The following is a 17212-nucleotide window of genomic DNA, read 5'->3' as shown; positions in this document are numbered from 1 at the left end:
GAGGCCGCCTGAAGAGTTTGCTTCAGTTGCCTTGCTGCTTGTTTGCCACAAGTGTTGGCTCTCCACATGTATATACAAACAGTTCGAAATATTGCGTACTTGCTCTAGCAGAGTGCTGCTTGTTGCAAAGATGACTAAATAAATCCCCAGATTTGGTAACGACGTGTTTACCTGAGTGCAGCTGCTGCACTAGTGCAACTCATAAACTGCAGAAATTTCATTAAACAGAGCTCGGAGATAGTTCAATCCACAAAGCCATGATAAGAAGATTATAATGCAAAAAACAGTAACATCAAGCAGGATAGCATGGATGAACACAGAGTAGAAGAATACATCAACAAATTTAGCTGTTCAAGACGTCCAATGCCATAACCCCCATAACCCACTGCCATCAAATGTGACGCATACCGACTTGACACACTGAAAATGTGACGCATAACGACCTGACAGACTCAAGATAAACAACACAGGAGACTCCTACAACAAGGTTCCTACCACTGACGCTACATATACTTTGGTATCCTTCCGTTCATCTGCGCCAAACGGGCATTGGCGCAGCAACAAAACAGAACCTCCGCCATAGCAGACAAAGCAAGATAATTTCTCATACTAAGAAACTATTGCCTGGTTTATCATTCCCTGGGTCCACGACGCCGTATCCCTGACTTCGTCGTCCATATCTTGGCACTCCGTCAAGAACTCAACATGGAAGAGGTGGCTCTTGAACAGATCCTTGGAGATGGGGCCAAGTGTGTCTGCAAGATCCCCCAGGACAGCAACCGCAGCCTTTGTCACGCTCTCGTCCCTAAAAGTGAAGCACATACATATGATGTTAAGGAACAGGACCAATCGCCCATGTGTGTAACAAACAAGGGAACAGAAAGGACATGCACCTGCTACTATCTTTGTAGACAGCTTCGGTGAACTACAATAGATGGCCTGCATATTTTTCGATAAAGAGAATATATTAATATCAAAAAGATATCAATTACACCCAGCTTCTGCAACAACGCACCACCCTAATGGCACTACGGATGCACACGACGAAAAAAAGGAAAAGAAAACTAAGAAACAAAAGTCCCGCTACAGTATCTCGGGCCTAACAAGAGCAATACATCCACCGCCAAGACAACACCTGAAACTCCAAAAACGACGCCTCCAAGAAGGGAACAGTGCTCTAACACCGTCGTCGCCCGATCAACGATATTAGATTTTCACCCTGAAGATAGTCCCCGCTCTCAAAACAATGCCTCCAACAAGGTCATTGCCAGGCACAACCAGTTAAGGCAAGACCTTGGGTTTTCACCCTGAAAGATAGGATTCTGAACTTCACTGTGTTGTCGGCTCCACTTTCATACCGCTACCAAGTCCCTCAACAGCGCGGAGACTTGAACCTCCCTTAGCTAGTCCTCCCATCCGGCCTTCATGAACTTCTCTTCTTCCGACTTTCATCATGGATCCATAGTCACTTGATGTCAACATAGAAAAAGAGCTTCGCGCAGCTCCCTCCAGAACCAATCGGTCGGAATAAAAGCAAGGGTGCGCACGACCGAAAACCACCGATCCAGCAAACTCCAGGCAAAAAACATTGTTACATTCGCCGGCGAAGCCTTCCGGAACTCAACACTCCGGCCAGATCAGGAGTCCAGGCCTCCAATAGGTCTTCCTCTTCACGCAAGAGAGACCCTAGGACCACCGCCTTTATTCAGGTTGGACCCCACGTCGGCGACCATCCCGGGCTGGCCACTCCAACCCTCCACCGGCGACACCGTCGCCGGCTTCCATGCTTCTCCATCTCGCCACCGGAACACGGTGATAGATCGATAGATCCACTACCACCAACCCCAGGCCGACCCTCTCCGGCGAAGAAGAGGGCCACCTCCACCGTCGTACCCAAGGCTGCTGCACCGGGCGACCTCGTGTCGCAGCCTCCACTCACCGATGAGAGGCGGGGGGGGGGGCCTGGCCGCCGCCCACCACCAGCCCCTGCCCGGAGTGCTGCGGAGAGCCGACGGGAGGAGGGAGACCGCAGCGCATGCCACCGCCGCCCATCCCATCCGCGCCGGCCGGTCCACCAGGGGAGAGCCGACGGGAGAAGGGGGCGCAGTGCAGGCCGCCGCCACCCATCCCATCCGCACCTGTCGGTCCGCCATGCGTCGAGGAGGGGAGACCCGGCCGCCGTCCACCACGCATCGACGAGGAAGGGCCCCAGCCGCCGCCACGCCCCGAAGGTCTTTGCCCCGGCGGCGGCGACGGCTGGGGCGGTTAGGGCTGGGAGGGTGGGGTGCGGGAGGGTATCATCAGCTGAGCCTTTGCGCCCTTGATACCCTGTAGTGACAAAGGAAATAGACAGAAGCAACACATATTCATAATCGATTGAACCCTAGCATGCATCAAAAAATTACGCATAAGTACTAGATTGAGAGATTAGTGAACATAACAACGATTACCTTGCATGGGATGCAGGAACCGCGGCAGATGTAGCCGGAATTGCGGGAATGTAGCCATAGACACGTGATGCAGTGGAGATGTGGCCCAAGACGCGAGATGCAGCCGTTGCTGCGGGGAAGCTGCTGTCTTCGAGGGGATGCCGCCTCCACCGCGAGGATGGAGTCTCCTGGACACTAAACAGAGGTCAGCTGTTTATTAGAATGGTGGTTTAGACTTTGGAGGGATTGACCTAAACCAGCGAGCCTTATAAAAACATCTAAAATGCAGGGACACTGTTATTTCATACATACACAAAATAAATTCAGGATCATATTGTTACAAAATCCCACCCCAGTTAGTTGACTACATCTAAAAAAATCCCAATCATTATATTTAGAATAAAAAAAGTAACACCTGAACTGCGATGTATTATCTGGTGCCATCGAGTGCCATCTGGTACCATATAGGTAAAGAATGTGTTGCGTCGTACTAAAATGTAACCATGATAGCTAGTATACCAGCTAGTACAATCTAGTACCATCAGATAGCATGTACATGAAGAATGTGTTGCATCATACTAAAATGTAACCATGATAGCTAGTATATAGTTGGAAAATTGCATCCTGCAATGTATCAGTACCATCTAGTACAATCGAGTACCATCAGGTTACGCATGAATTGAAAATCACATCCAGCGGCAAGTATAGAAACATCTAAAATTCGAAAATCCCATCCACTAAATTTCCAGATGTAATCACAGAGATTATCAAATTTTTAAAAAGACGTCTGCTACATCCAAAATCAAGCAGGCAAAAGTACTTCTACTTCAAAAAATTATCTACGCAACTAAACAACCATTACTTCCGGTTTTGTGATGCAGGTATCTGTGAAAGGTCATGTTCGGCCAAGCCCTATCATGGGGAAAAATACTGAAAATTGCTAAATCTTCAAGGTCTAGGCTATTACCTTGCAGTTGTGTGTAGCTGCCGACGAGGGGATGTAGCCGGAGCCCTGGGATGGAACATGCCGCGAGGGGATGTAGCCGGAGACCCAGGCGGCGAGGGGATCTAGCCGACGACGAGGGGTTGTAGCCGGAGACCCTGAGATGGAACAGACAGCGAGGGGATGTAGCCGAAATCGCGGGATGCAGCCTCCGTCGCGAGGATGGATCCGCGGCCGCGAAGATAAAGCCGCCGCCGAGTGGATGTACCCCGCTGCCGGAAGGACGGAATCGCCGTCACTAGGTCGCAGCCTCCACCGCGAGGATGCAACCACCGCCCCAACGATGCAGCCTCAACCGCCACCGAAACTCCCCACCATCGCATGTAACTGGAAACATGGCGCATGTAGCAGGAGGCGCTGAATGTAGCGGACAACACGGGGAAGTAGCTGCCGCCGCCCGCGCGGGAAAGGAGCCGCCGCCGCCGCCGCGTAGATGTAGACAACGCCGGCGAGCCCCCCTACGCCGTCGCGGACCAATCGGGAAATCTCGAGGGGAAGAAGTGCTCCGCGAGAGAAACTGCAATTTGCTGTTGCAGAGCACCTATCGCCGCAGAGCGTTGGATTTCGATCGGATGGTCAGGGGGAGCCACCTCGCTGTAAAAGAGAGGTCAGAGGGGAATTAGAAATTGCGTTTGGGAAAAGGTTCGCCCTTTTTTTTTCTCCCGTCCACTTCACTTTCCCCTCCTCCTCTCGCCTACGCGCACGCGCGCACACAAGAACCAGAGGACGGCACGATCCGCAGGCAGCTATATAGTCGTCGGTTCCTGCGTCTATCCGAGCTGCTCCGGCGGCCGCCGGTGCTGCTTCACGTCTTGGACCAATCTCTCAATCAACCCACGCCAAGGTCTGTGACTCTGTGCTCAGATCCCCATCGAACCCCACCCTAATCCCCTTTTTTCCATGACCGATTTACTCCAATCTTGGGCTGTTTAATTGGAGATGGGATGCAAGTAAGTGCTACGTGGTAGATCTGATCTATTGTTTATCAAATCCTTGTTACTTGTCTCGTGCAAGAAAACGTGGCATGTTAATCCCATCACACTAGTTATACTGAACTTGGTTGATACTTATTTCTTAGTCCTTCATTGCTGATTCAGAAGCACATACTTGCAATTTTATTTCTCCACTTTGGTGTTCTTATATAAGTTATTCATCCCTATTTGTTAGTGTTGAACTTCAATCTTTGCTGAAGGAGCATTTGGGGTCGCTGAAGACTAGTGTTATGCCCAGTATGGGTGCATTTTGAGCCACTTTGAACAAAAACAGACTCAAAAATTATCATTAAGCACAAGATAATATATACTCATACGTGATTATTTTGTTTCCTCTATAGTCGGTCCTAGTTTTAGGAGTTGTATTTCCTATTATGTTCTGCAAAACTACTTCACTGTGTTGGTACTTATTGTTTGATCGAGTTATTCATTGTATTTGGTGTGTTGTTACTTATTGTTTGATTGTGCCTTCATTGTATTTGAGACGACTGTACATTTGCTGCGACTATACTGATTAGCCTGACACTAGATACCCTTTCTACCCCTCTTATTAGGTGTCAGTTCTGGAGGGTTATCTAGAGATATATAAATTGAACGGTCATCAATGGATTTGAATGCATCACCATTGCCTGAGGAAGATGACCAGACTTATGAGGAGCCGGTTGATATTGATTTTGGACAGGATGAGGATCATATCGAGTCTGCTGTTGAGATCATGCGAAGGGTAAATAAAATCTGTTCTGGCCATAAACTTTTATCATGCACATACATCTGTATAAATGGTGTCTAGTATCATCAGTTGGTTCCTTTTGTATTTACTATTTTGGTGGTGATGATGGTATTGATATGCATATATAACATAATAGATGAAGTATTTATCAGCATTAGATGAAGGTCCTTTAGTTGAAGGCATGGTTTTGGACTTGTGTGCATGTGACTATACCTTTTAAGCGACATATTAGGACCATCTTATTGTCTCTTTCGAAGATAAGTAGGCAACTATGTCTTCATGTTACTTTTATTGGTAACTTGGTTGGTTATTCCTTTTTTGTCCTACGGCCTTGGGTTTTTCATGCTTTTAGTTTATTTAGTTCTCACTGGTATCATGCACACACATGCTTTTAGTTTACTTCAGTGTTTTGTTATTTAGGACAGCCACGGTTTGTCATAATTATTCTGATTACACACACACATGCGTGTTAAGTGGGGCAGCATGTGTCCATGTCAAGTGGGGCCTCCAGTATTTTTCCTAGCGTGTGTACAACGCGTCCATGTGTGTGGGTTTGTGTGTGTGCGCGTGCCCCGCATGTGTGTGTTTTGTCTTGTTTGTTTTCCTTGTTGTATTATCTTCAGAATTTCAACTAGTTCTCTTTGTTACTAATTAGCAAGTTAAGTTTTTGACATTGTTTAAAGCAGCAAAGGTGCATAATAGACTGTAATCATTATTAGATTCGTTTTTTAAGAATTCTGGTCTTCTATTGGTTCTCTTTTTATGTTGTCCTTGCCGGGTTTCACAGGAACGTGAAGAAAGACGCAGAAAGTTAAAGAGAGATCAGCCAGATGATGGACCAAGGCCACGCCCTCAACAGATAAGGAATGATAATATGGCCCAAAGACAAATTGGTGGATACAAACGAGTAAAAGAGACACCCCAGGGTATGTGTTCACTTGAAAAGTCATTTTGCATCCTGCTGATTTATCCAATGATCACGTCTTGTTCTTGTAATCTTGTTTGTTATTCTTAACTGAACTATGACTATACCGTATAGCTACACTAAGTAGAGTTTTTATATTTGCATTGTCGCCTTTGACATTATCATTATTGCCAGGTTGGTTGGATTGCCCTGCAACTGGCCAGCCAATAGATAAAATCATACCTTCTAAAGTTCCGCTGGATGAGACATTTAATGAGTCGGTGCCTCCTGGAAAAAGATATTCGTCCAAACAAGTTGTTAATAAACAAAGAAAGGCTGGCAGAGATGTAAGTACTTTTTTATCATTTTTCACACATCTATAATGTGGGTGCGATTACTTATATTATCTATATGGCTGGATATTGTAATACTACTCTGTTTCTTTCCTATTATCTGGCTCTACTTTGAAGGCATGTGTAATTATATCAAGTTTATGTGTACATTCCTCTTTCATGCTCTGTTTGTTCTTATGATTGTCGTTGTTGCTACCTTGTTCTCTTGCATGTTGAGCTGTAGCAGTTGCTTGCAATATATATCTGAATTCTCAATCGACATACTTTCACGCTTCAACTGATTTTCTCTCTTCCTGTATTTTAGCTATTTATTCTTGAAGAAAACTATGCAATTCAGACTGTGTACTAGATTGATCAATTTGGACGCATTTTTTATCAGATAGGTTTGGTGATTGACTTGACAAATACCTCTCGGTACTATTCACCATCAGAGTGGACAAAGCAAGGTACTAAACATGTCAAGGTGAGAGAACAAGGCCTGAGTTTAGATAGTAATATGTATACTCTAGCATTAATAGGCTTTGTTCTCATGACATTTTTTTCATTTCAGATTGCCTGCAGGGGAAGAGACGCTGTACCAGAAAATGAAGCTGTTAATACGTTTGTGTATGAGGTAACCTAGAATTTTAATTTGTTAACTTGCTATAATATTTTGGAATGACTATGCTTTTTGTATTATTTTTTTGGGTAGGCATGAGTATGTAAACTTCGAAGCTTCTAATTGTTTTGATGTCGAAATAATTTTCTCTTGTGTGTTACTGAAAAAGATTGCTTGCTGGGAAAAAAACTGCTGAACATATCAGGGTTTTAAGTAGATATTGACCGTGTTCTCCGATCAGGACAAGAATGATGCTCTATATTATAGTAACTTGTAACTGCAAATGTTTCCTATGTGTCTCAGTGGATAGTGTCACACATGCATCTGTAGCAGACTTATTGTAAAGGTAGGTTACCTGGTTAACTATGAGAAGAGTCAAAAGTTCAATAAAACATTAATGATACCAGGCCTAATTATTCAACATTCCAGATTGACTCCATGCTTGTCTTTACCAACTTTATCACTTCGATGGCTCGCTGGATGATGAGTTTGTCTATTTTTACTTCGGCTAAATAGCCTCTGAGCTCTCAAATGTAGAAATTTTGTTTACATTCAGCTACCCACAAAGTTATGTGAATACTGGGAACAGCGCACGTGCAGAAATAATTGAAGCATTTAAAAATAATGTTTCTTAAAATTTACAGCTATACTTTTTCTCATTGATTTTTTACATGTGTTCTTACATTCAGTATTGTTGATGTGGAAGAAAACTATTAAAAACATGTAATTTTGAAAGCTTGTGAAGAAATGCTTGTATGTATTAGATCCAACATAGTACAAGCACAATAGAAATTTAGGTCCGCATATATTGACCATCAGATTTTTTTTATGTTGAGTCACACAACCATTGATAATTATGAAATTAGATTGAAGATTTTTTACACTCCAGATCGAAGTATCCTAAGCAACTTGTGTTTTTTTTATATAGAGATTGTCTGAAGAATGAACTTATCAAGGGTCTTTTTATGTAGTCTGTAGGTAGTAGAATCTGTATGTGAAATGCCATAAGTGGTGTATTGTTCGGGCTCTATGTTGGTTCATATGGTTTATACTTCAATATCATATGTACACATGGAATAGGTGTTCTCCTGTGAGATTTTTACGAGCATATCCATGAACCATATTATTATTCTATATTTTGAGTATCTATACTGAAAACAAAATTTTGTATGGCTACACTCAGTACGTGCACTTGTAGTATCTTCACTTGGAAAACACGTAGATCAGGATGCTGATAACCTAATTACAGCAAATTTCCTTTAAATAATCTAGCTGATCAAACTATCCATACTCAATTTTAGGTGTTGGCGTTTCATGAGCGCCAAAAGCCATCAAGGAATCCCAAGTACGTTCTTGTTCATTGCACTCATGGGCATAATCGTACCGGTTTTATGATTGTTCATTACCTAATGCGCACACAACTCTCTAGTGTTACTGAGGTGAGACAACTTGTGCTTCAAATGTAATTGCTACAGTTCTTTTATTTTCCCTGGCTTAAGATTTTGTTTGCTAGGCGTTAAATGTATTTGCTCAAAGGCGGCCTCCAGGAATATATAAAGCCGATTACATTCAGGCGCTGTATTCATTTTATCATGAAATTCCTGAAAGTATCCCATGTCCGCCGACACCAGAATGGAAGAGGCCTTCTGATCTTGATTTAAATGGTGAAGCTAAGCAGGACGACGATGATGACAACGGCGAGCCTGCACCATCACCTGTAGGTGTTTCTTCTAGTACATGTTTGGGAAGTTCTTTGTTGATGCACCTGGATGTGTGTGTGTAGGGATGACTCAGTTCAACATTACAATATGACAACCAGCAGCTAATAGATTTGTTTTAAAAGAAAAATTGCATATGGGGCGTATGTAGTAAGTGTAAACTGGTATTTCAATGTAAATTAATATGAACTTTGCATAGAAAATTTAAAAATTCATCAAAACCGTTGGTTGGTAGAGAAGGGGATTTACAGTATGTTGTGGCAAAGTTAAAGGAAAATTTGACTCTATTTCAGGGATAGTAAAGTCCTTCACTGTACTGGTGTGTCTGACTTGAAATTTACGGAGTGACACAATATCTTTCCCCTATATTCACCAACATCTGTTCATATTTTTGAGATCAGAATTTTTTTGCACGTGTCATGTTGAATTTTGAATTTACACCTTCTTGCCCTCTCATATGCTGTTTCCTTGTGAATCTTCTTTTTAACTAGATCGGTCCAGGGTTCCACTCGAGTATTATTTGCTCAATCAATGGATAGTGTTTGTGGACTGAATCAAACTTTGAAATATGAATATGTAAACCTGGTAACATTTCGTTCACTTTCTTGTATTGTTAATGATTCTCAAATCATTCCTGCTTATTGTAGGAACCTGCAGATGATAAGACCATTACTAACGATGATGTCTTAGGGGATGCTGTACCTTTTGACCAGCAAGATATCTTGCGTGGCATATGTTTTAGGTTGCTTGATTTTGTGCCCAATGTAAGTTATTAATCTATCTTTTGTTCTTAGCCACATCTTTCACATGCTCATCAATTTTTCCCACCCCCAAATCTGTTCGATGACATAGTTTCCCTTGTAGTATGTCGATAGAAAAATCTAGCAGCATTTTATTTGCATAGTTTTGATTTGTCACTGTGCCACTACTCATAGACCGCTATGTTGATTATATGACCACTGTTTCATTTTCTCAAACCAGTTTACAAAGTTAAGATTTAGTTTTCGTATGGTTTCAAGAGTCTTACAACAACATCAACATCAAAGCCTTTTTTCCCAAGCAAGTTGGGGTAGGCTGTATGGTTTCAAGAGTCTCGTTTGATCAAAATTTAAACTAGTTAACTTGTTGCAACATGTAACACAAATTCTTAAAGCATCTCATATCAAGTACTCCCTCCGATCCATATTACTTGATGCTAAAATGAATGTATCTACAACTAAAATATGTCTAGATACATCCATATTAGCATCAAATAATATGAATTGGAGGGAGTAATTTTTTAAGTTTGGTGTGGATGGTACATCAAAATATCTTTAAGGATATTATATGGTACAGAATGACATATCTGTATTCTCTGGAATTTAGGGACACAAATTTTAATTTATTAGTGGCTATGGCTTCGATGAATGGGTGTGAAGATGAAAACAATTTTGCTGGCGTTGGAGATTATTATGGAAGATTGTGTTTATTTGCATATCCATTATGTTCCACTGGCTTGCTCTCGTTGGTGTTCTTTTTTTGGTAGCTTTAGCTATCCCTTTATTTTGAATGAATCACACTATCTTGTGTAATCCCTGCACCCAAAAGAGCAAGGTCCTTACAGTGTGCTGTTACCCTTTTGCTTACCAGGGTAGAGCCAATTCTCAGTTTCCAGGATCTCATCCAGTTTCTCTTAACAGGTATCGCTCAGTGTATTTTTGCTTGTGGTTTTGATTTACAAATATATGTTTTCTAATGCAGTATTTGTCACCAAATACCCCTGCTGTGCTAAATAAATGTAGTAGTACTAGAGATGAGTAAACAACTAATAAGGCCAAACGGATATACTAAATTAAGGCATTAGCTCCTATCTTATTCTGTATGCAATTATGCATACGTCGGAGAACCCTACATTTTTTTTCAAAGTTTGTCCTATATTGTTGTGGTCACTGATATTTCTATGCAATTTGTACTAGGCAATGTGCCTGTACTAGGCAGTGTATCATGCACTAGTGGAGAGTAGCCTAGTAATGGTGTGGCGTTTATCCGACACACAACTAATAATGATGCCACTGGTAACAGTTATTAGTGATGTGTCCTGTAAACGCCACTATTAATAGACACATTAGTGGCGTGCCCCTGTTGGCACGCCGCGGAATAACAATACTAGTGGCGGTCATTACAAGTCCACGCCACTATTTATTTATTTCGGCAGAAAAAAAAGTCACAGCGGGAAGTTTGCACGACGAATCTCATGCATGCATACGTTACCTACGTGCAAATATATTTTTCAGAATTAAGGAAGTATGACTTTTATACGCCTTAAAAAGAAATATACATTTTCTTGCGGGCCCTACCTCCCCTGACATGTGAAGCAACCTCCACCACAAAATTAAAGGGAGTAAGTCAGCCTGGGCTGACATCATCCACGTTGTAGATTGACATCTTTCTTTTAAGGTTCATAGAACAATGTTTTATATGTCTTGAACAACCATAATGTTCATTTTGGTCGCTGAGATGTATCTTTTGTTGACTTTAATTCTCCAAGTTTAGATATGTTAGTTCCAATCTCTATTTCGTACCTTATTTATCAATTTTGATTCGTGACCAGTTGACCGGCCACAATCTGATGACCAAAGCTTAGTTTGAGGGAATGTTCCTGCAGTCAAGTATGGTTGGTGTGCCAAATAGATAGTATATACTACAGCATACAATTGTTTGTTTATACACATAGCACGTCCCAACCAAGGCATGCAAACCCTGAAATGTCTACCCATCTCATCCAAAAACATACAATGCTCTATGTTGCTGTGAAGCTTTGTTATTTAGGAGTCTTATCAGGCTATGTTCATGCTTAATGTAATATGCCCCCTAAGCACTGAAATTTAGGTCTTACAGTTCTTTTTCTCTGCTATATACTGTCATGGCCAACTATTTTGTCGTATTTTTAACTTTTTTTGCTTGAAAGTATAAAAAACGAGAAACAAATAAGATACTCCCTTCGACCCAAGGCTTAAGGCATTTTTTTTTTTTGCAATTTACCTCAAAGCTTAAGGCGCAGGGTAGGTTTTGATGCTAACTTTCCAAAATTGACCCTCCCTCATGATTTCCTCTGCTCCGTCTTCCCTGCGAAAGCGCAGCCGCACAGGGCCGCATCCTTGACGATGGCGCACTGGGCGCATCCTCCTTACCTCCAGTCGAAGGAAAACACGTGTCCGACGGCGGGCTAGGCGAGGTGAGGGCATGGAGGCGGCAATTTCCCGGGCGGCGTCGGGCCTGGGGCCGAGGCGGAGGTTCCCGGGCGGCGTCATGCCTGGGGCCGAGGCGGCAGTTCCCAGCCGGCGTTGGGCCTGGGGGCTAAACTGTGAGGCAGCTGTCCTAGGGCAGCGTCGGGCCTGAGGCGAGGCGGCAGTTCCGCGCGGCGCTAGGCACAGGGCGGTTCTGGGCGGCGGTTCCAGGATGGACCATGAACCATGGGAGGCACCGCGTCAGGAGTGGGGAGGGTGGGCTCGATGCGGGATTGGAAGTGACGAGGTGTGGGTGAATGGCCTGAGTAATTAGTGGTACGACGGGAAATTATTTCGCAACGTAAGTCTCCTTAATCGGCGTGCAATGTAATTTACGCCTTAAGCCTTGGGTCGGAGGGAGTATGTGTCTACATGGAAGTATAATGAATGGTCCGTCATCAGCTAGTTTCAGCTCAGTTGAACTGAATCAGTCATTCTTTAATTAGAAAATAACATAAGAGTGTGTCGCCCTTTAAAAGACAATGCCATTATAGTGTTCTTGTTTTAGTTGGCCTTGGTGCTTCCTCTAACCCATGTTCTTTTGTATGTCAAAAGCGAGAACCTGCAACTTCTGAGACAACGATATTATTATGCTACGTGGAAGGCTGATGGAACACGATACATGATGCTTATAATGCGAGATGGCTGTTTCTTGATAGATCGAAACTTCTGCTTTAGAAGAGTTCAGATGCGTTTTCCCATTAGGAATCTTACCGATGTAAGGCCTCCTTTTTGGTTTGGGCACAGTGCATTTTATTTTTTCATCACAGTGCAGATTAATTTTGACTTTGTTTCTGTTTTCCTAATTCAAGGGTTTCCACAATTTTACATTGATCGATGGAGAAATGGTTGTAGACACCATACCAGGTGGTGGATTGAAGCGGAGGTACTTGGCATATGATCTAATGGCAATTAACTTCTCCTCCAAAGTCAAGGTAGAAACTGCAAAATGTATTATTTTTATTGATAAAAGCAAGTTTTTAATTTTGAGATAATCACTGAGCAAATATATTTTGCGTTGTTATTTTAATTTACATAGATATATGGTAGATGGTGATTCCGAAGAGTTAAATAGTTTAAGCATTGCATTAGTCTGTAGTGCCTTTTTATTTAATCTCTGGATGCAGTTGCCCTTTTCCGACAGGTGGAAACTACTTGAGGATGAAATAATTCGTCCACGCATGTATGAGAGAAAGCAGTTTGAAACTGGTCTGAAAGGCAATCCATCATACAGATATGACCTGGAGCTTTTCTCGGTACCTAAATCTAGACGCACTATTTTATTTACTTTGTTGTTGTACAGTGAATAACCATAAACAGGTCCATAATATTTGGCTTTTATCAGGTAAGGAGAAAGGATTTTTGGTTGCTCTCCACAGTGAAAAAATTACTCAAGGAATTTATTCCAGCACTTTCACATGAATCTGACGGACTTATATTTCAGGTAGGGTGGTCCTTTTGTTTCTGACTTTTGATACATGATTTTCACCTTGCACAGAAATGGGGAATTACGAAAGCTATAAGCCAGTTGCAATAAAATTATATACAGATCAGTGTACTTCTCTATGTATTGTAAATTAAGAACTGTTTCTAGATTCTCCTATATTTTATTATGTTATGTCCACTTTTTCTGAAAACTAGTAATACGTAAATGTTGATCTAAATTATGACTGGGTGCCTCTGTGGTTTACTGGTTATCCTGCTCTTATTGCTGAACTGGTTCTACAGGTGGTTGTGTTTCAAGTTTTGTTTCCTACATAAGGATAAGATCCTGTGGAATAATTAGTCGATCTCTAGTGCGGGCATTTCCTTTATCATACTATAAATCTTGCTCTAAAGCATGTCAATGACATGCATTTAGGAACACTTGTACAATGTAAATAGGTACACATCATTCAAGGGTATGTCCCATCCTAGCTCTGATTTCCTTAACAAGACACTATTTGTTGAGTTTTGACTAGTCATTAATAACATATTAGTGAAAATAAACTTGTTTATCACTTCAGAAAGCCCACCTAAAGCTGCCTCCATGCACCTGTTGTTTATCCCTCCATGTTCATGTATTTCAAGTTATACGCAAAACAGACTTATTTTTCTTCAATGCTCTTCATGTTTTAAGTGTTTCTGTTATTCTTAATATAGGGCTGGGATGATCCATACGTGAATCGTACCCATGAAGGCCTTTTAAAATGGAAGTACCCAGAGATGAATTCAGTTGACTTCTTGTTTGAGGTTTGTATGGTAGTCATTTTCTTTTAAATATTAAAACAGGGCTACTTTAGGTGTTGAATCTGTTTCTGTAGATGTGTGTCTTGCTGAGGTTTGTTTCCAGTTTTTCATTGTTCTAATTTCTAAATGCTGCAGACTGGTAGTGAAAACCGTCAACTGATTTTTCTCTATGAGAGAGGCAAAAAGAAACTTATGGATGGTACCCGGGTGGTTTTTTCTGGTAAGGATGTGTTCAATAGTACTTCTGTTCAACTATTTCATAGGACAATCATGCATAATGTTACTATGTTCGTAATGCATAGATTAACTGTAAACTGTTTCAATCCCAGCATAGTCGGTAACTTTGAGTCTTTAACCATGGCTTTCGTATGCTGTCTTGGAATAGAATCACCACCTCGGTTTCATAGTCTTCTTCGCTCCAGTACTATTGGATACATTATTAGGCCATTCTAGTATAACCTCTCTTTGGAACTTCCAAAGGTGTTGTGTTACCATAGTTCTTGACTTTTGTTAGTTGCTATACCTGCTTTATTATTACTTGAGTTTTTCATACCGCACCATGTTGTCGCGGTTCTTGAAGTAGAGAATTTTGCTGTAACTTGATTTCCTTTTGGCCTTAATATCGGTGATGCGCTGTAACTTCTGCAGATGATGTAGACCCATCTTCGATATCAGGGAAAATTGTTGAGTGCTCTTGGAATAAACAGGAGGACTGCTGGTTCTGCATGCGCATCCGAGCAGATAAATCAACTCCTAATGATATCAACACTTACAGAAAGGCATTCTCCTTTCACTCCATTTCCCTCTCTTTGTGTGTGTTTTCGATTTCCCAACCAAACCATGCTGAAAACTAGTGTTGATATGGTCATCCAATACATGTTATTTACAAAAAAGGTCAGTATCTTGGTCATCCACACTGTAGAGAAAATTGGATAAGTGACGCAGGCTACAGGCCGCATATTGCACGCAATCATATTTTTTTAATACGGTATCTTCATAAATTAACATGCTTGTACTCTTTAACTCCCCTTTTCTAAACTGGCTAGTGACTGTACCCACTACCTGGTCCTGGCTGTTGCTGACTAGTGACCACATCCAAATGATAGATTGTTGTCTTTCCGCATTTGTGAAAATCATGTTACTTCTACTCCATTAATTAAGAAGATGTACAGAATGGTACTGATGGTGTTGCTTTACCATGGTTGATACATCTTGAGCACATCAAGCAACTCCATGTTAACTTCGGTTATTGTAGCATTTTATTTACTTCTATCGTGGATCATTGACATGCCTTTTATTTCATACAAATAATCTACTGTACACTTGTTCTCCATCTATTGTGTCCTGCTGTGTAGGCATAATAAGAGTATAAAAAACCAGAATCCTACAGTCTGACAAGTTCCTTTGTATTATTTAATATATGCGCAGGTAATGAGGAGCATCACGGATAATATCACTGAAGACAAGCTCCTGGGTGAGATGAATGAGATCAGTAGTCTTCCTATGTATGCCGATAGGAAGGCTCATGCTGATAGAAAAGCCCATGCTGAGAAGATGGCTCAGCAGCATCGAAGGAGATGAAGGCGAGCAATCTTAGCTCTCCTAATTAGAACCAACAATTCCGGCTGGCCTCCTGTAGCCTGTGTATTTAGCAATAATCAATTTTGGATTTGATAGCAATTTTTAAACAACGGCTGCAAGTTAGTTGGTCTTAGGAAATCTTCAATACTCTTATATTGGTCATTGTATATGTATCATTTCAGAGTCCTGTATATCTTACATTATGCCGTCACGATTACTCTCGTGATGAACGGTGATTAGAAGAAACACAATTACCTGCCACCACGCGTCCCGCCGGCAGGTGACACCCGGTCGTCAACCGCGCCCCGGAACGTGTCTCCCTGGCCATTGCCCCTTCGCCTGCTCCTTCTGTTGTGACTGATGCGCACGGCTGGGAGTGCTCGGCCCATGTTGCGTGGGGCGGTGGAGGTGTGGAGATGTGGAAGTGAGGTGGTGAAGATGTTCGGAGGGGATGGCGCTGCGGCCCTCTTTATAGCCCTGGTGCTATGTAGAAGGATGGTTCGCCTTCGTATGTAGTTGCTGCCGCGAAGCTCACGCTCGGCGGCGACTGCGCGGCTCCATCCAAGTTTAGGTGTGCCCCATCTCCTGCCTACGTTCTGGTGCTCTCTCCAGATGACATGTCGCGCAGAAATCCTGTCTAGACCTAGACCCATGGGTCTGTTCAAGGGGGTAGCCCGGCAACTCTCGCATACTCGGGCCTGGCACAAGACCAAGAGCAGGGTGCCGACCCCCGGAAGGTTGCCGGACCAAACTTGGGGGCTAGAACCAGGATCCCAAGCGCACCGAACGTGTGGGTGGATACACTGCTCGAGGCGGTAAGGCATGTAGCGCATGACACGTTGCCGAGAGATCAAGACAATGGCGGGGGCGACAACCCGGCTATAAAAAGCCTCAGCGCTAGGCAAGCTCCCGCACCAAGCATACTAGAAGAGAGTGGAGACCTACAAGATCTACATCTTGGAGAAGATCGGGGAAGCTCCCACGGTGGAGCTTCTCGAAGATGTTTTTGGTAGAGGCCACAAGACATCTTTGAGGAGCTCGCCCCCGGAGAGCCCCAGCCAATTGACATATCCCCCACTTCGGCGCTCCACGGCCCTGCAAGGAGTTTTACCCCCAAAGGCTGTGCTCGAAGAACGGCAGCGCGGTGCTCTAGGAAAGGGCGTTCCCGGGAGCGGAAGGCACGTATCCTTTTCGGAGATGCATGCGCTACACCTAGCACCTATTATCTAAAGACTCGGCTGGCATGCCTCTGTCTGAGCGTCCTGCCGCGCAGGTCGACAAGATGGATCAAAGGCGTCAAGTCAAGACTGACCAGGCCATGCTGGCTCTTGGTGGCGGTTCCACCGCTACGCCGCCACGATGATCGCCATCTATCGGATGGGCGTGTTCGCGGTATCCCTTGTGTTATA

The 17212-nt window shown here is 43.0% G+C and overlaps 1 protein-coding gene and 1 long non-coding RNA gene across 5 annotated transcripts; one reads left to right on the top strand and one right to left on the bottom strand.

Moving 5' to 3' along the window:
- Positions 1-307: 307 nt before the first annotated feature.
- LOC127332549 (uncharacterized) lies at positions 308-3977 on the bottom strand. Of its 3 annotated transcripts, none has more exons than XR_011743420.1 (4): positions 3397-3977; positions 2451-2617; positions 894-2328; positions 308-805 (listed from the first exon to the last, which is right to left on the bottom strand). It is a non-coding gene; the product is annotated as an uncharacterized lncRNA (long non-coding RNA). The 3 variants fall into 3 exon arrangements; XR_011743419.1 differs by having other exon boundaries at positions 2451-2624; positions 3397-3976; XR_007870530.2 differs by having other exon boundaries at positions 894-939; positions 2451-2624; positions 3397-3957.
- A 95-nt stretch (positions 3978-4072) lies between these two features.
- LOC127332547 (uncharacterized) lies at positions 4073-16064 on the top strand. Of its 2 annotated transcripts, none has more exons than XM_051358855.2 (18): positions 4073-4276; positions 4979-5148; positions 5942-6080; positions 6254-6405; positions 6791-6874; positions 6962-7024; positions 8311-8448; positions 8523-8726; positions 9375-9491; positions 10357-10406; positions 12549-12711; positions 12806-12928; positions 13121-13249; positions 13339-13437; positions 14136-14225; positions 14358-14442; positions 14871-15001; positions 15651-16064. In XM_051358855.2, exons 2-18 carry the CDS (start codon positions 5029-5031, stop codon positions 15801-15803), a joined length of 2040 nt encoding a protein of 679 aa, XP_051214815.1. In that variant the 5' UTR covers positions 4073-4276; positions 4979-5028; the 3' UTR covers positions 15804-16064. The 2 variants fall into 2 exon arrangements, with proteins under 2 accessions (XP_051214815.1, XP_051214816.1); XM_051358856.2 differs by having other exon boundaries at positions 4073-4382.
- Positions 16065-17212: the final 1148 nt, after the last annotated feature.

The sequence above is a fragment of the Lolium perenne genome, chromosome 4 (assembly GCF_019359855.2).
Source record: "Lolium perenne isolate Kyuss_39 chromosome 4, Kyuss_2.0, whole genome shotgun sequence".
Classification (NCBI taxonomy): domain Eukaryota; kingdom Viridiplantae; phylum Streptophyta; class Magnoliopsida; order Poales; family Poaceae; genus Lolium; species Lolium perenne.
Note: the sequence above shows the minus strand (reverse complement) of the source record. Positions and strands in the feature narration are given on the sequence as shown.